Genomic DNA, 26,130 nt, shown 5'->3' with positions numbered 1-26,130 from the left:
TCGTGCACATGGTTGCATTTTCCTCGAGAAATTGCCGGTCGAAACTCGTAATTAACGTGACTAGGAAGCCGATTACCTCTCGCCATGTGACATAGTTTCCGCGTTAAAGAAAATAAAAATAGAGAGCCAGTCTTTGGGGACCGTGTTTCCTTATGGCACGTGGATTTAACGTGCCACGATTTTTCACCGACGCGGGGTTGGAAAGGAAAGGATCGAAACAGTGTAAAACGAATTTTTAACATGTTCGCGGATGCAAAAGACGACTAAAGTGTTTGGAATTTAATGTGAGTGTAATTTTTCATGTTTTAATTAAATATTCCGATATTCCGATTTCTCGCAGAATTCGTAATTTTCCCGCTACATTTTTCATTTTCTATTCGAACGCGCAGTGTGTTAAAAAATATATTTTCAAATGAATTTTAAGCCGCGCTGATCGATGGAACTCGATTGATTTATAGTACCGACCTTTCTCGTTGGTTCTTTCTCGTATAAAAAAAATTGTACAATAAATTCCGTCACTGACACGTACCGTGACGAATACTTGCTTCACCTTGAACAGAAATACGTACAACTCTTTAAATTACTAACGACATATAGCTGGAACCAAGTCCAATTCTCGTGTATTCGTTTACTGTTCGTTATTAACGAATTAATAAAATATTGAAATTAATAAAAGTTATAGAAATAATTCGTCGCACTAGCAATGCACAAATTGTCATTTCAAGATAACATATCGTTTTGTTTGAGATTCGAGTCGAAACGTTATTTAAATAAGTTTAAAGCGTTCGTTAAAGAGAGGGAGGCATGCAACGTCGTAACGCAGGTTTGTTAAGAAAATCAATATTTATCTAGTCCGTTTTACTTAATATTTTAGTACGCCGGTAACGAAACCGAGATTCGTTAAATTTAACCATATTATTCATCAAGATTATCTAATTAGGCGTCAGAACAAAGAAACGGGGAAAGTTCTATACTTGTTCTCTTTATCTTTCATTTAAGGGCTCTCGATTCTGATTATAAAAGGCTCGCGAGTTTTTATGCACTCTCGGGGACCTTAAATGTACAAAAACAAATAGAACGCGCATAATATGCAAAAATATTCGAAGAGAGATAGTCGGTTACTAGATTTGGAGGGGGATATTTTTATCTGCTCGTTTCTTCAATTATAATCATGGAGATATACAGCTACGTAATTTTCACTAAAATACAATTTCACGATGCGCATGAGAAAGAAGGAAGTGTCAACGCGTTAACGATATTTCAATAGAGCGAGAAGACGAAAATCTGGGTGAATTTCGAACGATGGTCCCTCGTGTAAGTGGAAACGTCCCATCGTTGCAACGATAAATCTCTTCGACGACATTGACTCTCACGAGTCTGAAGAATTATTGCCCGAACAGAACTTCGTAATTCGCCAATAGTTCCTTTTATTGCGTTTTTTGTCTCCCGCCGTTCAACATGATCCGTAACAGAAGGGATTAGTTCGGAAGTAATTTCACGTACGATCAAATCACGCGATGATTTATTCGTTGGTTAAGAAGATTTAAAGCCTAAAACGACACGAAGTTAACAAGAGTATCTTTCTATATCATATATCTATGTAGATCATATTCTATATGATAACGTCAGTCTTCAATTATTTCTATTTTAACGATCTTAAGTACTTTGTACTTTAAACTATGTTTAAATTAAATAAAAGGTGTTATTAATATCGCATATTATTATTAATATACAGGGTGGTTAGTAACTGGTGGTACAGGCGGAAAGGGGATGATTCTACGCGAAAAAAGAAGTCGAAAATATAGAATAAAAATCTTTTTTTTTAATTTTTCCATCGAGACAACGATCTACAGTGAGATCCGTTATAACGAGACGCGATAAAGTGCACGCGTACCGAGTCAAAATTCAAAGTCGATTTTCTCGAAGACAAAGCCTCGAACGAAAAATTTTTATTCTATATTTTCGACTTCTTTTTTCGCGTAGAATCACCCCCTTTCCGTTTGTACCACCAGTTACCAACCACCCTGTATAATTAATTATTCAGCAAGTGTAACGATAATATCGATGTAATAAACGACAAATATCTAGTTTAATTAGCCAATTATTTTAGAAACAAACAGTGATTCAATTTATTTTAAACGTTAACTAAATACACGTCAATTATATTTAATCACCGATCACTGATCGAGTTTATTATACAGAAGTAATTAAATTGCTCCGGTGAATTGAGCCAAATCCTCTATTTGTTACACATTTACACGAATAACAGGCAGGTGAATTTATGTTCGTCCTTGAACCAATCATTCTGTACTATGGAACCACAAAACATATTGTATTGTAAACAGAATAGTATATAGAAACGAATAATAGTCGGACAGAGGAAAGAAGGGGGAAAAAGTGGAATTTTTATCATTGATATAGGACGACAACAGAAAATTACAAAATACATACAAATAATAAGAAACTAGAGATAGGAATGGAAACAGCGAAGGTTAGGAAAATATTTTGTAACAACGTAGAAAGTTAACAATATCATTAACTTTCGACCTACGAGATAACATTGTATTTCGATTGGTATTTACGAAGCAACGTTCGATAAGCTTTAATTGATTCGCGAAACAGAAGGAAACTGTATGTTGATAATTTTGATTTATAGCGCATTATTATCGTCGACCTGTAAAATCTAGAATAGCCGATTATACAGGGTGCTATCGAAAGTTATCTACAAGGTAAAAAAAGGATATAGAATAAAATTTGTTCGTACGAAGCTCAGTTCCCGGAAAATTCAAATGTGAAAATTTATCAAGTATACTTAATCTGGACTAATTATCTATTTGTAAACGTATTTATAAACAATACGACGTTATTCCAGATAACAAAGCGAAAATAAGTAAAAAACGTAGAATACCGCTTGAGGCTTTATTTTCAAGAAAATAATAATATAGTAACTAATAGTACTAATAGTACTAATCATTTCAAACTGAATATATAACTATAGTAATTAATCCTTTCAAAAAAAAAAATCTTATTCTCATCTTCTGTAAAGATCATCTCGTTCGCGCATAACTTTTGGCCGCACCCTGTATAATATTTACGTGTAGCAATTTCAATCTTTTATTTCATCCGTAATTTATATTCGTTAAATATAATAGATTTATTATTTCTTACCATTTATTGTTCATATCTATGTTCGTGTTCATGTTCATGTTTATATTATGTCGTGTCATGTCCTATGTTGTTGTTGTTGTTGTTGTTGTTGTTTCACTTCGAGATTAATTAATGATAATTAACAACAGCCAATGTACGAAATGTGTACGTACGCATTTATTACATAATTATGTAAATTATGTTTATCTTTAAATAATAACGCATTGTAGTATTTGTGTGTGTTTGTAAATAGTAACTATAATATAGTCAATGTTATTCTTCTTATGATAATATTCGTATTGATAACAAAGTTGTAAATTTAACTTCCTATTTTTCCTTACTTATTCCGTTTCCATTATTCTTTTCGTATTATTCTTTCTGTTTTTATCGTGCTCCCGTGTTTATTCTATAAAAACACACAAAATCCCGTATCTCCCTGTGTATTAATGGCCACATACTGGCATACTTTGTTTCCTCTAAATTTTTGTATTGTTACACCGTGAAATCTATTTATCAATGCCCCTGTACTTTTATTTAGTGCAACAAAATTTCGCCAGACATCAGTGTGCACGAAGTTTAACATAATATTTACCACGTGCACCATGTGTTTAGTACGATGTAGCGACTCAATATGTATCGTGATTGCGATAAACTTTTTAAACGACAACACTTTACAGTAATTACACTAAACTATACATCCATCGTTTTAATATCATCCTTTTTACAAATTGATTAACAATGCAATTCGGCAAATTTCGTCATCTCATATAGTACACAGTTTTTAATCACGGATTAGTAAAGGTTTTTTTTTCGTTTATTAACCAAAACATAACTTCGTCACTGCCAGATAATTATCGTAAAGGCCACCTGCCATATTCAAAAATATTTTTCTTTCAGCTTATAAAACACGCTGTTTTATAGCATTTATATAATCGTATTTATATACCACGTAGTTCGTATATTAACAGTAATATGCAGATCGGGTGGTTCGTTCTCAAGGAAATCGACTTTCGACATTTGACGAGTATACTTTAGCTTGGTAAGTGGAGACTGAAGAAGAGTAAATAATCGAGCGGGCTTTAAACTGCATTTGAATAGAAGTGAAGCACGTAGAATACAATTTTTCCATAAAACGCTTCATTTTCGAGAAAAATAAATTTTTAAATATATTGTGCGTAAAAGGTTTAACGTTTAAAAATTGCATAATAAAATTATACAACGCATTTTGACCATGTAACGTCGTACATGTTTTTAAGTTTAATTAATTACTTGATCGGTTGAAAGGCAGATTAATTGTTTTCATGATACCTAACTATCTTTTACGCTTTCGTACTTACCACATTAAAAATTCGGAAAACGGGACACGGATAACCGACACATCGCTGTACCCACGAATTTCCGAACTCGATTTTCTCAGAAACGAAACGTCACATGAAAAAATGTTATTCCGCGTCTTCGACTTATTTTTTCACGTAGAATCAAATCCTGTTCGGTTGTACTACGATCACCACACTCTATTGCTATTTGCGTATGATATTTTGTACAGTTACCACGATACTATTGGGCTGGCAACTAAACGATTGCGGATTTTGTCATTAGGTGGTATTGACAAAATCCGCAATTACTTAATTGCCAAGCCAATATTTTAAAACCTTCGCGTTATTCAAGATGATAAATATTTCTTTGACTTTAAGCGATAACTTGCCTGATAAAAACGGCAATATATTTGCATAGCATAATTCATAATACATATAGTTGACAGTAATTACAGCACAAGGTTGCCGATTACAATGTTGCATACTATGATTCATAGTTTATTCTTACTTGCTAATACGAGCGAGCAAAAATTGTAACTGATACGATAAATTATTCGATAATTATGACAAAACGGCTACATAATTTTCTGTAATAAAGAAACAGTTGAAAACATTCTAGAAATTCTATCTGCAACACTGGCGTAACCGCCAAAATCGTGTTGCGAGATATTCAAGGTTGAAAATAGCTTTTTTTTTTTTGTTTCTTTGTAGAATCGAGATATTTACGAAAAAAATGTAAATTCGATATTACGCAAATTTCAGAAAATGACATTGAAAAGGAACGACTATTTTATTTTCAGTAAAAAGTGACAAAGCTTTGGAAAGGTGATTTTGGATGCCTTTCGATTCAGCAGTCGCTGGAAGTTTAAATAAATCCAACAGCCAGCTTGTACGAGACATTATGATAGACAGTAAGTCCATATAATTCTGTTTCGGTCAAAAATGAACGAGATAAAATTGTTTCGCTGAAAGATACAGCGAATATTACCCAGATAGAAACCAAAAGAGCATCGAAAAGAAAGGAACACTCGGACGTGTTAAACGGATCGCCTATCAAACGAAAATTAAAAAAAGAGAAAGCAGAACGAGCGCTAAAGCAAGCTAAAAACAGAGAAAATCAACCAGTAGAGACAAACCAAAGGCTAAGAGAAGAAGAACAGTTGCGAAAGATTTGAAAAATTTAGAGGAAAGCGACGAAGAAAAGAAGAAGAATATTTCTGCATACTTTGCAGTGAAAAATATGCTTCTTCTTCGAGGGAGGATTCGATGAATGTGTATCACACGTAAAACGGGCACATGAAAGAACGCTCTGGCGGCAGCAGTTTTGCTATTGATTACTCTGTTCAACAAATTTTGATTCCTCTTCCTTTTTTTTTTTTTTTTTTCAATTTTACGATCTTTAATACATGACTCTTGTAAACTTTTGGAAACTGAACACGAAGCTGCGAACGTTTGTTCTCAGTTTGTTTCTATAGGGCGTAGTTTTCGAGCAAATCAATCTTGAAAAAAATTGGAAATTTTCAACTTTGGAGATGTTTTGTGCTTTTATTGTACAATACTCGGCAACGATGGTATTCAAGCGGTTTTGTTACACCGAGCGGCAGGCAACCTCCGACATTGAGTACCATTATCGTCGCTCAAACTTTTATGTTTGATACGAAACATGATTTTCTAATTTTTCCCGATGCTTCTCATAGTAGAAGTATCCGTCCTGCTGCTGGCTATTGTTAGATCCTCTTCTAGACCGTTTATTCCAAATAAATTGAAAAACGTAAGCAAAAAGGTGGCGTGTCCTTGGACACTTGTTTCACTTTGATCATTATTTAAACATATTTAAATATTCGTCTCGATAGCAGCTCTGTGGCTGCTACTGTAAGAGCACAAAACGTCTGCGAAGTTGAGAATCTGCAATTTTTGTCAAAATTAATTTTTTCTTTTCAAAGCTTACTTTTTTCGAAAAGTCGATTTTGGAAAAAACGGTTTATAGATTCATACTTGGTCAAAAAAGTATAGAATTATCTATTGTAATTTGCAAGATTATCACCCGGTCGAAAATTATACTACTTACGATATTTTTGCGAACCAACGAATCTCATTTGCAGTAAACAATTGTAATTACCGGAAATACTTTGGAGTTACGGTCAGCAAGATTTTTGTTAAGATCATGTAAAATTTTTGTGTTTTTCTCATCGTTCTTGTAATTCGTTGTTTTATTTTGTTTATGGAAGAGAAATGTTTAACAAGTAAACATCGTTTGACGAGCATACACGTCAAACAAGAACTTCGTTACGGTGCGTTTGACGCGTATACTCGTCGTCGCTTGTATTTATTTACGCACTCCACCACCTAACTCCATGAGAGATTTCTCTGAACGTTGTTGGAGTCGTTGTTGATATAAAAATTCACTCTTTCTCGTTTCTTCTTTTTTTCAAACCCTCCGTCGGCAATATAGATTTTTACTAACGCGGTCGATGTTATGAGTTTCCCGTCCTTGACCTGATTTCTTATTGTTTCGGGCTTTAGAAAAATCTAAAAGAATTCCAAGCTACTCGTTATAACTTGCTATATAGGTGATACTCTAGCCAAATGTCAAAACATTTTTCCAATAAAATGGTAATTTGCACGAAGGTACGCTGTTTCGTGTGAAACAAATATTACAAAAAGTTGTCGTAGGATTTCGCCCATAGAATTATCATGTTTCGAAGAAATACGAAGAAATTCGTCGGCGCTTAAGAAAGTGTAATTGTTCTTTGACCTATATTTGTGAGATTTTCGAGTGGATTATTTATTATTGGAAAATGATACGACACTCCGAGAAAAAAAGCTCTATATTTCACATTTACTAACCTATGTATATACTACGCTATTATTATTAAGCTATCACTATTATTAAGTATATTAGGATTAAGAATATTATATTAAGAGATTGCTACGTATACTAAAATAAAAATAATTATGCATGTAAAAAACACTTAGCAGAAGAACGACGTGAATGAAAATATGGGTCGCTGAAGAACACTGCTTATCTTACTCCTGGTATTTAGAACTGAATCGAGCGAGGTAAAAATTTTTAGACGCGGGAACCACGGGATCTGGTACCTTCGTTTCGGAGAAATTGGACACTCGGCACCTCCGTAATGCCGATGGATGATTAATATTTAGACAACAACGAACAATTGCCGAAGATGTTTTTTCTATACTGTTGTTTATATCGTAGCGTAACGTAATACATTCTTGTTCATGCTCGTATATTTACTGAAACTATAGAGCTTAAAAATGAAAATTGTAGGCTGTCCGAATCTTCTTGCGATCGACCTCTTGTATACTTCGAACTTCCCTATTTTCTCTTATTTATTTACCTTGTAAGTATATGTGATTATCCTATGTTAATCGACAGTAAAGACGTGCATGATATAAATATTTATCTGTAATGCACTGCTATATGTCAATTTAGTTAAAACACATATAATACGAACGTATAATATATACGTACAATACAGAGAAATATGTGTTAACACACGCGACGATAAGGCAAACGATAGATGTTGCACAGTACTTAACGTTAACAGTCGCAGATCAACGTCGACGAAAGACACAAGCTTTCGGAACCTTTGGTTTCTTAGTTACGTTGTAAATTTTACCTCAAACACAAGCACTGATATATATAGTACTCGAGTGAAATATTACTATAAGAGCTACCTTTTAGTCGAAGTTGAGAACTTCTTAGTAAACTTTGGTGAGTTTCTGTGAATTTTAACTTTTTTTTTTTTCTTCTTTTCTTTTAAGATGTGAAACGATGCGACGAAGATATAACAAATTTGAAGTCTATTTTTAGTCATGTATATGAATTTTAATGTGGCTGAAAGCGTTTACTTTCTATTAGCTCACTAGATAGATAGATAATATTTTCATCGTTTCGCTTACGGATTACGAAGGATTTCTATGATTTATTTTGCCACTATTTCTACTTTATATTTGGTAGTTCTGACGGCCGACTGAAGTACAAATTCGATATCTTTTATGAAGCGTGTTACGAAATTATACTAATCAACGAAAACATATTTATACTGCCTCAAGCTAAGCTTTTATTAACTTAATCTATTAAACTGGCGACTATATAAGTGGAATAAACTTCAATTTTACAATATTACTTTCTGGCAAATAAATTTCTTTTTAAACTTCCTACTAAACTTCTGTTAGTTCATTAATGATACGAATACAATACGACTGTAACCTTTCACTTATAGTTTTGATAATTTGAAAATATCTCGAACGATAAACGGAGATAAAACGAACTGCTGAATAATTGTAAGCGGCACAATTACTACGAAATCTCCATGTGTAAATGAAAATATCGCTGTTTTATGTAATTTCATCCGTTCGAGTAGTGCTACTTTTATCAAAAAAAAAAGGAAGGAATGTTATTTGTCCAACTCTCAAATTTAACTTTCGAAGCTTTCGAAACTTTCGAATTCCAGAATTTTTGAATTTCCAAAAGTTCGTATTATCGACGTATAAAATAATTCAACGTTACTATCTCGAAAAAGTATAATTTCATTATTTTAAAGAAGATAATTTTGCAGGTATCAACAGAAAACGGCACGAACATGAAACACCAGAAGGCATTGTTCTGCGTGCTACTGGCTCTGTTCATACACGCGAACGATGCCTCCAGAATTTTGGGCATCTTCCCATACAATGGCAAGAGCCATTTCAGGATGTTCGATGTCCTGTGCAAGGAATTAGTAAAAAGAGGGCATCAGGTCGACGTAATTAGCCATTTCCCATTGAAAACTCCATTGGCTAATTACACGGACGTCGTTGACTTAAATGGAACCCTAAAAACCGTGGTGAACGGCATAACCACGGATCATGGAAAATATATACAGCGATCAGTTACTTATTTCGTAGCCACAGATTTTGGTAATAATCTGTGTGATCTAATGAAACAGGAAAAAATGCAGAAATTCATCAAAAATCCACCCAATGATCCACCTTATGACCTGATTATCGTAGAGGTGAATATATTTAAGATTAAGAGTAACGAATCCGAATTTCCATCTATCCTGTCTCTCTCCGCGAAACAACGCGTTTAAAACATAAATAGCACAAACTTTCGTAGATTGAAACGTTTTATAAGACATAAAAGATAAAAGGCGATAAAAGGCTTGACGATAACAAAATGAAGATAATACGCGTTGTAGCGAATACGAGTATTTTTCTATTCATTCGTCAAATATCTTTTCTCTCTATGAAACTAAGTCTAACGCTTTCGTTGCTGAATTTTACGAAATCGACACGGTAATCGCCTATTTAACAACAGCGAAAGCGTTAATGACACTTTACTTTAACCGTGTAATTAAATAAATTAATTCAAATTGTAAAACGAACAGATACATAAAGTCTGACAGATCGGACGAGATAGAGTTTGCAACTCTAAGAAGATTAATGTTTCTTCCAGTATTTTGGCTCGCCGTGCTACATAGGATTCGGCCAACTTCTGAAAGCGCCAGTGGCCATCGTCTTGTCGTCCATGCAAATGTCATTCATCGACGATATTATGGGGAATCCTACGAGTTACGCCTTCTTCTCCGGTTTCCACAACGATAATGCCGTAGTGGACACGTTCTTCGATCGCCTGTGGAATTTCTTGACCAACTACAAGAATACATTGATATTTCATCACTACACAGCCGAACAAACCGATATGATGAAGAAATACCTGGGTTTACCTAATATACCCGACGTCAGAGAATTGGAGAAAACTGTGTCGTTGGCTATAGTGAACTCGCACTATAGTTATTACGGGATCAGACCAGTCACACCGGCGGTCATCGAAGTTGGTGGATTACACGTCGAAGCGGACAAGTCGAAATTAAGCCCGGTAATGTCTTGAAAAGTTTCCTGTAATCTTCTTCCAGCATTCCTCGAAGGTTTCGAAACTTTCTGAGGATTTTTTCGAACTTTTCTTCGCAGTATTCCGTGTAAACTTACTTTCGAGATGCCTCTCTGTGACCTTAGTTTTCTTCGAATTCCTTTAAATAATTCCTTAAAATCTTCCGCTGCAACTTTATGAAATTTCTTTCCTAAAAGACTTATTTTAGCTTCCCGTCGATCTCTTTCGCTGTTGCACTGCAGTTCTTGGAAGTTTGAATTTTTTCTCCATCCTGTACGTATTGCTATCTCGTATTCATTCCGAACCTTTGAAGCAAATTACTCGCGTTATTCTTACGTTACGCTTTTCGCAAGATATTTTCCAATTTTGAACGCGAGCGAAGCGATCTTTACAAACGAAGAATCTTCTAATCGTGATTTGTAATTGGAGATTTGAATTTGTAATCGAATTTTCGAATTTGAATTTGTAATTGTTTGTAATTGAAACCTTATTGAATCGATAATGAAATGAATGGTCTTCTATTGTCTTTTTATAATTCTGAGGTGTAATAGTAATCGTCGCGATAGTGCTGTTGCTGATGTAGAACGTCGCTATAAGCTACTATTGCTTTCTTCTCGTTTATGTGTCATGGAAGAAAAATCGGGAACACGGGCGCCGGGATTCGAACCCGGGTTCCGAACGTTCGTAACCTAAGGCGCATCCACTGCGCTACCGTCGTCCGGTAGAAGTTAGTGTCGAGTGGCGATATTTTTTGTCGAGTGCCGCCACAATTCTATGGCCAATACTTGTAACAATTAGGCATCAATAATAAGAAATTTTGTACGTGATATATTATATATATCGTAAAGTTACATTGTAGATAACTTTCCCATTAACGAAATACCATAAATCATTCTGACAACTACATAGCGCACGAAGAACGTTCATCTTTCGTACGAAATAGCATGATATTCAGCTTTCTTCTAATTTAATCGACAAAGTTGCAGAATATATTTTTAAGAACTATCGTTTTGCATGTTATCGGATTGGCAACTAAGCGATTGCGGATTTTGTCATTACCATCTAATGGCAAAATCCGCAATCACTCAGTTGCCACCCCAATAACATCTGGAGGAAGGAAAGTAGAAGCAACGTTCGACAGGCAAAGTGTTAAACGTTTGCTAAATCAAATTTAACGAAACGATACGATAACAATAACGCCGAATTGATGTCTTCTTGATCTAGAAACTCAAGGAATGGCTAGACATGGCAAGCCACGGTGTGGTATATTTCTCATTGGGCTCGCTAATGAACATCGAAACGTTGCCAACGGAGACGATATTGCAAATTTACGCGTCGTTAGCGAAAATTTCACCGGTAAAGGTTTTGTTGAAGAGCGCCAACGCAACGAAGTTACCACCTGGTTTACCCAATAACGTGCTGACGTTGCCTTGGATTCCTCAGGTTGCGGTGTTGAGTAAGCGAAACATATCCTTCCAAAAAGTACTCTCAAACTGCCATTTACGAGTTTGTACAGGCAGTCTCGTCTAAATCAATTCACGCAAATACCTCTGAAACTGTGCGTTGAAATTTTTCATTCGTTGATTGTTTTGTTTCAAAGGGACCGTCTTACGAGGATCGCCAAATTTTTCTAAGCAGAGATACTTTCGAGATTTCAACGTGTCTTTCCGATTTTTAACGGAATTACGATTTGTTTTTTGTATGCCATTCCATGTGGTTTTCAATTTTCTACAAAACAGTGTCATGGTACTTGTATCTGAAAGATAATTCAGTGTTCGTTAAATCGAACGTATGGAGAACCAGGAAAACGTGAACGCAAATGCGCAGCGTTATCAATCTTCTTACCTTGATGCTTTTTTATGGAGAATTAAAAGGTGCATTAAAAGGTACAAAAGGGATTTATAGTTCCATTAAAAAGAAAAAAAAAACAAAGGATACCTTGAAACCTCGAAGGCACGTCCGTCTAAGTAAAATTCGTGACCATCGCAAAACGTAACCCTCGAAACAGGGTAAGTTTCACTTTTTTATTATTATTATTATTTAATTTGTACTTTACAATTTGTCTAGTTGGACATTTGGTAAATTAGTTTTACTTGAAACATTTGTTTCGTGTAATATATTTGGAATATATTTCGCGTAATTTGTATAGCGTAGGAGATATTTGCGTGGATCGATTGTATGAAATCTGTTCGATTTTTCGTTAATGTCTATTGTTAATATACTGAAAATTGATTAAGAAATGCACGAATTGCGAGGAAATTTTGTTAAAGCTAGAGTCGTAAAACGAGGTTCTGAGATCATAACGATTCTCAGACGTGCTTAGTTCTACAATCAAATCAGATCAGATTAAAGGATTATCGAACGTATTTCTCGCAGAACATCCAAATACGCGAGTATTCGTAACTCACGGCGGCCTTATGGGAACCCAGGAAGCTAGCTATTACGGAGTTCCTATGATAGGAATGCCGGTATTCGGTGACCAAATTAAAAACATCAACGTTTTGGTTGAAAAGAACGTGGCAGTTCTAGTAGACATCGATGACATTACCGAACATTCCATGGACGCTGCGTTGAACGCAGTTTTGCACGATCGCCGATACAGGTAAAGTTTCTTATACGATATCTCCTCTACAATTAATATGACAGATATTTCGAGAAATCTAACGACATTGACAAGATATTTCCTAACTTTTTATCTGATCGTATCAAATCGCGCTGCTGACACTGTTATTAAAACGATATAAACAAAAATATTTCGGTCGAATCCTTCGTTTAAGTTTTTAAGTTTCGTTTCGATCCGTAAGATTAGTCGTATCATCTCATGATGATTTCAACATGATAAAAAAAAGCGAAGTACTTTGAAATGAAAAATTTGTATAACGTAATGAATAATAATCCATCGAGAAATTTCCGTATTCGGATAATAATCTTATCTATCTATGTAAATTTAATATAATTTTTTATAAAACTTACTGTTATTTTAATATATCTCATTATTTTTCTCGTTATTTGATATATTTCATATGGAAAGTCAAATATACAGTCCTTTAAATTTGAAACATACAATAGAAATGTAGGAATGTTATATTATAAATTTATAGAAAACAATATGATAAATACAATATCGTTGCACTCACACGAAATCGGATATAATACCGCGTTTCGCGTATTCGTCTCTCACTAATTCTACGACACAACGAACTTCACACGACCACGATAAATTCAACTCTGACAGCATTTTCCATGCTCATTGTTTCCTTACATACCTTGGTAACGCTCACAACACTCCTTGACAACATTAACATGTCCTGACAACGCTAATAAACAATTATCCCTCACGCCACGTCCTTCCCTGGCGTCACACTATCCCACATAAATTCTAAAAAAAAAAAAGAAAAAATGGTAGGGCAGAAAACGATCACTGTCTGATACTGTTCATTATTATTTCAGAGAATCTGCAAAGACATTGTCGAAGATGTTCAGAGATCGTCCGATGTCCCCGTTAGACACAGCTGTATATTGGATTGAATACGTGCTGAGAAATGGGCCAGATAGCTTAAGATCAACCGCTGTGAAATTACCTTGGTGGAAGTTGCATCTACTCGATGTTTTCGTCTTCTTATTTGCGTGTTTCACATTCGCAATTTATTTATTAATAGTTTTATTAAATATCGTATTAACAAGCTTCCATAAAAGGGCCGCTCGAACAGAGAAAAAGTTGAACTGAGAAACGGGACGAAGAATATCGGCAAAAGCCTTAACAGGATAGGAGATCACGCGTTCTTTTGCGAGGTGTACTTTCAAAGAAGCGTGTCGTTAGATAATTTTCTTAACAAATTCCCTCTGAGAGATGCAACGAGCTTTTGCCTTTTCCATGTAATCGGCTAATATTTTTTATTTATTTATTTAGCAGAGGAAACGATTAAACTGAGAAGCACTAAAAACGAAATAGCGAAAGGACGAAAAGCTTCTCTTGAAAAGGACGCGCGGCCAAATTAGTCGATGCGAAATTTTCATGAAACGACCGCGAATTCACGTAAATCGTACTCTGGTGTTACAAATAATAGCAATGGAATGTTCCGGATTTAAATCGAAGTCAAATAATTTATATTTCATCTATAAACGTCCTTTAGAAATACACTAGAAATATACTTGAACATCGTTGATATAAATTCCTAGACAATTTTATTCAACTTCGTTCTGTTACACTGTGCCAATATCTATTAGATTGTCCGAAAACTTCCTTTCGTTTTATAAGGAAGTCGTAGATGCACAACATTTTTTGTTTTATGTTATTTTATTGAATTATGTTTGATCCATTTTATTCTATTACTACAAAATGGATCATACATAAATTCATAAAATAGTATAAAATAAAAGTTGTGTGTTGTGATTGATAGAAGAATGCAAGCTAACAGAAATCATAGAAAAAGCATTAAGAAGAGCAGCAAGGTATGAAGGGAAAGCCATAGAATAAAAAAAAGGAACTAGTAAAGCAGTGCATAAAGGAAAGAGAGAGAAACTGGGGAAATTGTCAAGAAGGGAAAAGTGCAAGAAAGAGGAAGAAGGGACTAGAAGAGGTGAGAAACGAAGGGACACTGATGGAAGCAAGAGAAGAGCAAGAAAGGGTGACAGCAGACCAAATTATAGAAGAAAGAAGAAAGAGAGAAGCAGAAGAGAGGGGGAAAAGGATAAGAGAATCCAAATATAACATACATTACAGAAACATAGCCAAAGAAAAATTACCAAAGTACTTAGAAGGGAGGATGAAGTGGAAGGACAGAAGAATACCGGCAAGATTCAGATGTGGAAACGAGACCAAAGCAAGGGAATACTGGAAAAAAGAGGGAGAAAAAAGATGCAGACTATGTAGAAGGAAAGAAGCAGACCTGAGACACGTAATAGAAGAATGTAAAATAACGGGAGGATCAAAGGACATAGGAAAAACGCTAAATGAGACTGGAGAAGGACTGACAGACCCAAAGGCAATAATAGAGAAAGTTGCAATAGCTTTTAGGTATTAGTTTTTAGTTTTTAGAGATGGAATAATTAAGGGAGTGCAATATAATAGAGTGGATAAGAGGGGAGGTAGATATATAAGAGGCGAAATCGGTAAAGGAGATTTGAAAAAAGAAGGAACAAAAAGACACAAAGAAAATTGAAATGGGGAGAGCAAGAATTAGAAATAGTGGACGAGATAAGATACCTAGGGTATGTACTACAGAAAAACAGAAGTGATGAGAAGCACATACAAGACAGGAAAAGAGAGCAACCATAGCAATGAAGAAAACATGGAACGTGGGAGAAAGAATATTCAAACAGGACTACAAAAGGAGAATGAAGATGTTTGGAGCAGAAGTATGGGACTGGAACATGGAAGAAAGACTGGATAGAGTAAAAAGGAGATATGCGAAATGGATATTAGGCTTAGATAGATAAAAGAGATGTAAAAGAAAAAAAAATAATAAAAAATGTTGTGCATCTATTATTTCACTTATGAAACGAAAGGAACTTTTCGGACAACCCAATATATAAATACCTTTGATGCAAATTTCATCGCGAGGTGACGATAAATGTTAAATCGATACACTGTAAAGCCAAGAACACAACATTTCTGACAATTAAAGAAACGTCGAAAAGGAATCTACGACAATACAGGACGCGTTACGCGTGCAATTGAGAACAGCAACGAAGAGCCGGGCTAGAGGAACTTAACGATGAAGCCACTTATAACTCGATTAAACGAGCCGTTGAAAGTTTGATCAAGTATAATTAAACACGGACAGGGCCACGTTTAATCGTATTAAAATTACGTAAACATTTGACAAGTTCTCAAGCAGTTTACCGAGTTCCCATGCCAGACACTAAACCTTATTCATCCGGTATCATTGTACGCTTTAGCCTGCGTAAAATGGAACTGCAACTTGCGACATTTTCCTAACCGACCAGCTAAAACTGGCGTTAGCAGGGGGTAGTTTCTTTGAAAGTTACACGACATTAAGAAAATTGATTTCATCCGGAAACAATTTCACTTTTGTAAATAGTCGAAAAAGAAATAAAAATACCATGAAATTTTGGTAGTTCTGTAGAGTTACGATATTTTTCATCATTCGGTTCAACGAACCATTAATAATGACCGTTCACGGAGCACGCGATGCGGAAAATTAAGACAGCAAACTTGACGATAAATAATTCGGACGCAACGTCGATTGTTCTTTTGAGAAATATATTCGAGACAGAAAGCAGGGAAATGCCTATTCAAATGGCCAGTGTCTCTGTAATTAACGAATTTGTTTGCGAGAGACAGAATTTTATAGCACGATTAATGGGAGTACTTACGATGGATTGTTTCTTCGTTATGAATAATGGAACTGAGATAATGGAATTATTTTTTGAAATGTCCCGTGATCACGGAGTTTGAGAATTTGGAGATTCAGAGGATACGAGAGTCAAAAATTTGCAGACTCTAGTATTGGAGAATTTGCAGAGGCAGACGTTTGCGAATTCGAGAAATCAGGTGGTCAGAAATTTGAAAATTTTGATATTGGAAAATTTGACAGATCGAACGTTCGAAAATTGAAGAGCTTGGAAAATTATAACATTAGAAAATTGAAGAGCTTGGAGTATTTAAAAACCTTGTTTTCGCTATGACTATGTTTATCAATGATAAATACAGAAACAGAGTAAACACAAGGAAATGAAATGCCAGATAAGTTTTCTAAATATACTCCTACTATCTAAATTTTCGTCGTTTGTATACAATTTATCCTCTATAGAATTTCCCTCTTTGTACTTTCTTCGTTTTTAACGGCGAAGTATGAAATTGTAAGCAAACCACGCAAACTATATAATTACAGGTAAAAATAAACAGAAACGTAAGAGTAAAGTCTACACGTTGTTTTCTTCAAGATAATATTTTAATTGCATGATCATGTGACTGTCCCTTCCTCTAGACTCTACAATAATTATGACAAAAGAGCTACGTAAAAAACACAGTCAGCCGTTTACAAATTCCCTTGACAGACGTTCGCGCAATCCATGGTTCATCCTGAAATATTAATACATTTGGTGTTCATTCAGCGCATAATTGAAGGTAAAAATCTTTCAGTGCTGGATAATTTTTTTATTCGAGACGTGGCTGAGTAGATTAGTTGGAAAATTGACCATTTGTGAGATACTTGAACAGCGAGTTACAACTGTATCTTGAATCGAAACAACTGGAAAATTAAAAATGGACAATTATGTTGCTATAACATAAAACAATTGGTGCTGGGTTAAGATACCGTAGAAAATGTTTCGAATGTTTCAAATTTCCAAACTTTCGAAGCTTCTGATTTGCAAATTTTCTACACTCTCGAGTTTTCAGGTTTTCAAATTTTCAAACTTTTCGATTCCGAGTTTTCATATGTTTAAATTATTACATTTTCCATATTCTATTGGTATTTGATTGAAATTTAATACAGATAAATTTAATTTTATTGGAAAACGCTTAGAAGGCAGTTGAATATCCTTTGCAGATATCTGGAAAAGAGAAAGAAAAGGAAATGAAATGCCAGAAAATACTGTTCCTACTGTTGGTGGCTCTTTTTATTCGCGTAAACGACGCTTACAGAATTCTCTGTCTCTTCCTGTTCGATGGAAAAAGTCACTTCAGAATGTTCCATGCTCTGTGCAAAGACTTACAGAGAAAGGGCACAAAATCGATATGATCAGCCACTTCCCAACGAAAGTCCCGATCGCTAATTACACGGATATTATCGATTTAAACGGAACGAGAGAAGATGTAGCTTCAGCGTACAAAACGCTAGAACCAACAGCGATAACGTATTACACTGCAACAAAATATGGTAGAGATTTCTGTGAATTATTATGCCACGAAAAGATGCAAAATTTCGTTAAAAATCCACCCAAAGACCCACCATACGATCTCATAATCACTGAGGTAATTAAACGTAAACAAGATAAATGTTTAACGTTATGACTGAAGCATAAAACTGAAATATTTGTATTATCCATATACTTTATCAAAAAATTATTCAAATCCTCAAAAACGCGTTGTTTTAAATCTATAAAATTTCCATGAAAAATTGTGATACAGTCATTTTGCTAGGTCCAGTGTTAAATATACAGGGTGGTTGGTAACTGGTGGTACAAGCGGAAAGGGGGTGATTCCAGGCGAAAAAAGAAGTCGAAAATATAGAATGAAAATTTTTCGTTCGAGGCTTTGTTTTCGAGAAAATCGATTTTGAATTTTCGCACGGTACGCGTACACTTTATCGCGTCTCGTTATAACGGATCTCACTGTAGATCGTTGTCTCGATTGACGTTATTTTTTAAATTTTAACATTTTTAAATTTTTATTCCAATATTTTCGACTTCTTTTTTCGCGTAGAATCAACCCCCTTTCCGCTTGTACCACCAGTTACCAAGCCACCCTGTATAATTGTTGGATACCATTCAAATATATTTTTATAATATTAGCATCTATATCACACTAATGCGGCGGATGAAAAGGGAGTTTGCGTTTCGTCCCGGGACTACCGGTGGACTCGTCAGTAAGGCTATGCCCGGTAGTCCCTGCCTTAGACGTAGAGGGAGTCTCGCTAAGTGCGGTATTTGTATCAATCGCTCGTATATTCGACCGCTAGCGAGTTAGACAGACTCGTTGTCGTCGTAGCCCTCTAGTGTTGGCGGTTGGTACCAGCGGATCGCCCGGGAGGTGTTGCTCCGCGTTGATGCCTCGACCTGTCGGCGTCCTGTTGATACCGATCCGCCACACTAATATAACAAGTAGTAATTAATTGTGAAATATGTATTTTTTTTTTTTTTTGATATCACATTAATTAGAATCTTCCTTTCTTTCTTTTCTTTTTTATTTAACACTTATAATCGCATCGACCATCAAAGTCATAAGCGACTTGGCACAGTTACATTTATCTATGTTGTAGCATAAATAAAGACTGGTCAATTTTTCTATCTGTATGCTTATCTATAGTTTTACATGATACATATAATAAGAAACCATACATCGTTACAAAATTATATACATGTACATGTTTAGTATCTCCACTTCCATAGTTGGGCATACGCTTCAATTTTTTCGACAAATGCAATTACGTTGTTAATGTTTCCCCCGAGTTCACGATTTCACCAGTATCGTTTTCGATTTCCAATATTTTTCTAACGTCTGTTGAGTAGCCGCGATCGAACGGCATGCGTTAATTAGATTTGTTAATATACTTCGAGATCTACTCCTCGATCTCCTTTTTTTTATTTATTTATTTAAATTTTACAATTTGTCCAGTAGGACATTTGGTAAAATATTATAGCTTAGTGGTATGATAATATAACATGTGGGTGGCTACCCCCAGTGGAGTACCATCTTCGTGTTTGTTAGGTTATATCCTTTGTGAATCTCCTATTTTACCATCAAGAAGTTGAAATTTCATCGCTAAGAGTATCCATTCGTCCGCAGTATTTTAGGTCGCCTACTTCTGTCACTTAGGTCTCGGCCAACTTCTGGAAACACAGGTGGCCATCGTTATAAGCTTCTTGCAGGCGCCTTACGTCGACGATTTTATGGGCAGACCATTCAATTTCGCCTTCTTTTCCGGAGCCGTAGTGGAGAACGCGTTTCTCGACACATTTTTCGATACCTGTTCGTTAACTTCAAAGAAACGCTGGTTTTTCACCATTATACGTCCGATCAGACTGAAACAATGCGGAAATATTTGGCTGCGGATTTGCCAGATGTCAGACAATTGGAAGGGAACGTGTCCCTGGCTTTGGTGAACTCGCACTATTCTTTTCACGGGATTAGGTCTCTTGCCCCGGCGGTGATCGAAGTTGGAGGATTACATATTCAAGGCGACGAATGCACGTCGTCCCTGGTAGGTTCATACAGAGACTGATAACTCCTATTGTTGTATTTTTATCTCTTTCTGTTATTTCCTTCACTTTCTAGTTTGTCATTTAAACGTCCCATATATTGCGATTCGTTCTATGAAAATTCCAATCTCACCGGCTCGTAAATCATCGCCGTCGGAAGATTTCGTTAATTTTGTTCGCGAAAGAATATTTGAAATTAAAAAGTAATTGCCACAGACAAGAACGCATGGGCGAATATAAATTATTTATAAACAACTGGAATTTGGTTCTCGAATTTATGACCGGCCAACTTGACGTACGATCGTGACAATAATATTCAGAATCTTACTCTCTTTCGTATCGTTGAAGGAACTTTTTCATTTCGCTCGTGTTATGTCGACTATCGTAGGAAAAATCTATGAACCGATATAAATCAGAAGTAAGCTTCGCGGGCTTGTAACGTACAACAAATCGTATCTCCTTTAGTTCTTCGTGTTCCAATTTAAGAAATGAACGGTTGATTGGAAACAGCCAGCCACGGATTAGTGTACTTCGCCATAGGTTCGTTGCTGAACATCGAAACCTTGCCATTGAACACGTTGCTGGGCTTGTGCGCGTCGTTCGCGAAAATTTCATCGATAAGAGTCTCAATGAGGGTTACCAACGCGACAAAATTGCCTCCTGGTCTGCCAGATAACGCGATGATACGATCTTGGATTCTTCAGATGTCAGTACTCGGTGAGTAAATCTCAACGGATTTAATGTCTGCTCTTTCATACGAAATGTGACAAAGTATTATCGAATTTCTCGAACCACACAGAAATACACGAGTGTTCATAACGCATGGTGGACTTATGGGAACTCGGCAAGCTATCCACTATGGAGTTCCAATGATAGGAATACCGGTGTTCTCGGATCGGATGAGAAACATCGGTATCATGGTTCATAAGAATATGCCAGTGTTATTACGTTTAGGGGATTTCGACGAACGTTCCATGGATATCGAGCTAAATGCACTTTTACACGACCCTAAATATAGCTAAATACCTTTCGACTTTGCACGAACTTTCGGTTTTACATTTCTTATGTCTATTTCTCTTCTTATATGTCTACCTCCCGTCTTTTCCACTCTATTCTATTGCACTACCTTGCTTATTCTACCTCTAAAAACTAAGCATTAGGAACTATAAATTAGCAACTAACGACTAAAAAACTATTGCAACTTTGGTCTTTAGCCTCCTTGCTGTGCATCCTTCCTGTCGTTTGCCCTTCTCTTCTCTATTATTGCTTTCAGTTCTGCTAAACCTTCTCCAGTCACGTTCAGCGTTTTTCCTATGTCTTTTGGTCCTCCCGTTATTTCACATTCTTCTATTACGTGTCTCAGGTCTTCTTCTTTCCTTCTACATAGTCTGCATCTTGTTTCTCCCTCTTCTTTCCAGTATTGCCTTGCTTTGGTCTCGTTTCCGCATCTGAATCTTGCCGGTATTCTTCTGTCCTTCCACTCCATCCTCCCTTCTAAGTACTTTGGTCATTTTTCTTTGGCTATGTTCCTGTAGTGTATATTATACTTGGATTCTCTTATCCTTTTCCCCCTCTCTTCTGCTTCTCTCTTTCTTCTTTCTTCTATAATTTGGTCTGCTGTCATCCTTTCTTGCTCCTCTCCTGCTTCTATCTGCGTCGCTCCCTTTCTCAGCTCTTCTAGTCTCTTCTTTCTCTTTCTTGCTCTTTTCCCTTCATGACCATTTCCCCATTCTCTCTCTCTTTCCTTTACTAATTCCTTTTTTGATTCTAGGGCTTTCTCTCCGTATCTTGCTGCTCTTTTTAATGCTTTTTCTTTTGTTAACGTTACTATTCCACTATGTTATTATAGGATTTTATTTATTCAGAAATATTAGAAATTAGGGGTTCCAATGATTTCTATCCTATATGATAAGTGTATCGATAGATTATTTAACGTGAACTATCGACCACCTAATGACAAAACCGGCAATCACTTAGTTGCCAACCCAGTAAATACAATAATATGCTACAGCTAAGACAACTAAATGGATAATTCACAACTCACAATTAATAGTTTACAACTCATAACAACTGGGCAACTCGACTCTCGACTGCTCGCATCTCGACTCACAACTGGACTCTCACATCTCGACTCTCGACTTAGGACTCCTCACATCTCGACTCTTGGTTCTCGACTGCCTGTTAATTCAACACCCCTTCACCCTTAAGCATCCCTTTGTCTTCTCTCATAGCCCCACCACGTACGTGTCCCACAATCAAATTTCATCCCATTCGTTTTTATAAGTTTTCTAAATTTTCGTGATTGAAAATAGTTAGAAAAAGATCATCTTGTTATTTTTTAATTGTCAATTTCGAAATTAGACGAATCTTTCTAATTGTAGCTAATGTTTAATGTTCGTATAATTTTCTCTGAAATTTTAGTATTAGAAATATATGAATCTTTGTTTGGTAAGTGATATTCTGTCATCGAACCAGCTGATTGCTGAATTTCTGTCGGTATTTTCGTCCATTTCGATTCATTTTCTAAAGATCTAGAGGAGAAAGTTCCATCAAAATTGTATTCCCATTTGTACGAGGTTGCTGAATATTCCGAATATAAATTTAGAAAAGAATATCTGCATTACAAGATAGAAAGATGTATCTTTCTTCCTAAGGTGAGATACGTTCGATTTAATGATTTCTTTAGTCACCTTACAGTTCAAAATTTGATTAACGCTGACCTTACCAGGCCCGGTCAAAGAACCGGTTTCAAAATTTAATTTAAAATTGTACTTTCATTGTCATTTCCTTTCTTCGTCTAACTTTATGTAAATTCTTATATCAACAAAAATTGTGAAATTGATTAATCAGCTCTTATCAGAATACTTGTCAGATACTTGTCAGAAACATTTATCAGATAACGAAGACAAAAATTCTCCAAAATTTTAAGTATTTCTCCTCTTATTCCACGTTTTAGAGATTCTGCGAGAAGGATGTCGCGGAAGTTGAGAGATCGATCACTGAGCCCTTTGGATACCGCAATTTATTGGATCGAGTACGTGATCAGAAATGGGCCAAATTCTTTGAAATCTCCCGCAGTGGACATGCTCTGGTGGAAATTAAACTTAATCGACATCATCGTTGTTCTAATCGCGTGCTTCGTTCTAACCCTCTATCTGTTATTCATTCTCGTTAAAATTTCAATTACAAATTTCTAAAAATTAAAAACTAAAAGTACCGCCGAACGGGGAAACAAGTTAAATCGAATCCTTTTCAGAAAATTAAGCAGGTTAACGTGAATTACGATACGCGTCTTCTTTTTTTCTTCGATAATTTTGAATAGACCGTACCCTTTTAAAAAGATTATGTTATTCTCTTTCACTTCTTTTCGTATGAACGTGTCGGTATTAATGTAAACCAAATTCGTAACAATAATTTGCTCCTGGTAAAACAACAATATATTTATTTAAACATTGTCCTTGTGTTTTTGTCAACGGTAAATTACGTCCTATTTTGGCATATAAATTGTAAAGTTGTAATTGATATAAAAAAATAAAATAAAAAATTTGTCAACGTATCGCTGCTTGGAATTGATAGTGGCACAGATAAAAAAAAAGTTCTTTTATTTAACAGACGGTTCGCGTTATGTTTTTAATTTTAGAACCATATAATCTATAATTAATACATCAGTTTTGCGTCAGAAGAGGAAAATATTAGCTGGGCCGCTATTAACGTGACATTATTTTTGTAATAGACGTGTTCATTCTTAGTCGTTTCGTAATGCCGCAAGTGTAAGATTGTACTGTTTTCGCGGATAGCGGCGTATCTTGTGTTAAATCAGCCTTCTGGTATCGTTCGAGCGATCTACGAAGGCTTCTTTGTGAATTTTTAAAAACCGCTCTTCTAAAATTTGTATTTTCTCGCACAAGCGTATGCACAAACTGCAAAGCAACGATATAATTTCACAAGTGGATAAATTTTACGATTTACGACGATTAATAAAAACTGAAATAAATAAAGTGGCAGATGTGTATGAAAATTATTGATGAGCCGATCTAAGGATTTCTATAAGGATTTATAAGAATTGCATGGTAATTACGATCTTTTGGTTAAAATCGAGGATAAGTCGCCGTAGAAAAAAAAACAGTAGACGCTTTTCACGGAAAATGTTTTTGGTTTTGAAAATTCCTCCTTACGAACGTTTGGTTGAAAAAGATCTTCGATGTAGAAATCCGCGTGAAACTGTGGTTATACGAAAGAAGGATAAGCGGCAAGCGATAGGCGGTAAAGCGACAGAAAATAAATCGATGCAATTTACACCTAATTCTGTAGATTTGTATTATTTAACTATTTTAACTGGCTAGTTTTTATGAACTGGTTTGTCAAAATATAAATTCTGTGAGGTATCTTGTTGCAGAGATACAACTGAGAAGTTTTACTCCGCTTGTCGTTTATTCTTACGACCGATGAATTCGCAGCAGAACGATCCAAAATCGGACAGTAACGATCAATTTGTAGAAAATGATCGTTAACGAATTTTGAAGTATCACGTAGAAGAAAATGTTTGATACGTTAGAAATGAAAATTACCGGACGAAACAGAAGAAACGGCTCGATGTTCGCAAGGATATGAACAATTTTATCGTAATTCGTTAATAACTCTGGTCGTGTTGAATACAAATTACATTTTAAATAGTAATAATAATATAATACATTACATTTTATTTAAGCATGGTGCAATAAATATCATCCATAAAAAGAAATGTACGAGTTACACATTTATCAATCAACAACAGTCAACCGAAATTCGTCGCGCCTTATTTCCGCGAAGAACGAGTTCAATTTTCCGCTTCAGCAACCTGAAAAATTCCTGAATCGTGTGTCGCTGTAGCCGAATATTTTGCAATTCGAATACTACACCAGAGACAAAATCGAATAAAGAAATAACGGAAGCGTTAACGCATGAGTTAAGCTTTATCCGATAACATTGCTGTTATTAGATTTAAGTATTAAAATAGAAATTATCGTGTACCATAGATCAATATGGCGTAACAAGTTATATCTGAAAATATGAAATGTCGTAAGTGAACGTTAGGCGTAGCTGTGTGGAAAAAAAGAAAGGGCAGAATGTAAAAGACTTTTGTAAATAAAAAAGAAACGATAAGAATAGGATAATTCGTTATTCTTACGTATAATAGATTAAATCATGAAGCGAGAGCTTAAAAATTGTTGAGTATTTAAGAAACGTTAGTTTTTCCTCTCGTTGTTTGTCTTTCGAGACTAATCGTTGTTTGATTTTCAAGACTGATTATCGTTCAAGACCATTTTCCGTCATTTAGTAAGTACCATCTGCTTTAAAATTTCTGAGCCTCCCTTTCTACCATTCTGTACATTGTTCGCGTTTCTCATTGGCCGCAAAATGAGACTTATAGCTGACATAATAATTAGCAGTTGTGTAAGCATACAAAAGTAATAATAACAGGTAAAAAGTCCATTTTGAAATACTTTTCCACTTTATTTTAAATTTCCTCCGGCCTAGGCAATTTTTCAAATTACAGCGTTAATTATCGATAATCATCGAGAAACTTATAATAACACTTATAAACAGTTTCCTCAATTCAAAAGGAAAACTTAGAAGAAAGCGAAATTTTCAGAAAGTAAAGTACATATCATTCCTCCGCGTTTCTCAACGTCGCGAGAAAGAAACGATCGATCTTCGAATTATCCTTCCATTTTCTAGCGCAAATTTTCCTAAACTCTAATTATACTCTTGCAAAGTTCCCAATCAAGATGCTAATCAGATTATTACGAATTTTCCAGAAACTGCAAATTTCTCCGCGAACAAAATGCAATTTTCCTACTAGGCGGAACAAAAAGATCGAGATAATTAAAGTAGCAAATTTTA

General features: G+C 35.4%; 3 protein-coding genes across 10 annotated transcripts in view; 2 read left to right on the top strand and 1 right to left on the bottom strand.

Annotated features, from left to right (window-relative positions):
* Nucleotides 1–26,130, bottom strand: part of LOC117231403 (calcitonin receptor-like) — a 165,602-nt gene that overhangs the window by 58,399 nt on the left and 81,073 nt on the right. The window lies entirely within an intron of this gene.
* On the top strand, nt 8,067–14,099 carry LOC117231400 (UDP-glucuronosyltransferase 2C1-like). Of its 2 annotated transcripts, XM_033489819.1 has the most exons (6): nt 8,067–8,199; nt 9,047–9,481; nt 9,925–10,347; nt 11,584–11,815; nt 12,736–12,961; nt 13,810–14,086. In XM_033489819.1, exons 2-6 carry the CDS (start codon nt 9,071–9,073, stop codon nt 14,084–14,086), a joined length of 1,569 nt encoding a protein of 522 aa, XP_033345710.1. In that variant the 5' UTR covers nt 8,067–8,199; nt 9,047–9,070. The 2 variants fall into 2 exon arrangements, with proteins under 2 accessions (XP_033345710.1, XP_033345709.1); XM_033489818.1 differs by lacking the exon at nt 8,067–8,199 and having other exon boundaries at nt 9,071–9,481; nt 13,810–14,099.
* On the top strand, nt 17,831–18,367 carry LOC117231406. The gene has a single exon (XM_033489832.1). It carries the CDS (start codon nt 17,909–17,911, stop codon nt 18,338–18,340), a length of 432 nt encoding a protein of 143 aa, XP_033345723.1. The 5' UTR covers nt 17,831–17,908; the 3' UTR covers nt 18,341–18,367.

Source organism: Bombus vosnesenskii, unplaced genomic scaffold (genome assembly GCF_011952255.1).
Source record: "Bombus vosnesenskii isolate JDL3184/JDL3185 unplaced genomic scaffold, Bvos_JDL3184-5_v1.1 scf7180000013272, whole genome shotgun sequence".
Taxonomy (NCBI): domain Eukaryota; kingdom Metazoa; phylum Arthropoda; class Insecta; order Hymenoptera; family Apidae; genus Bombus; species Bombus vosnesenskii.
This window is presented reverse-complemented; position numbering and strand designations above follow the sequence as displayed.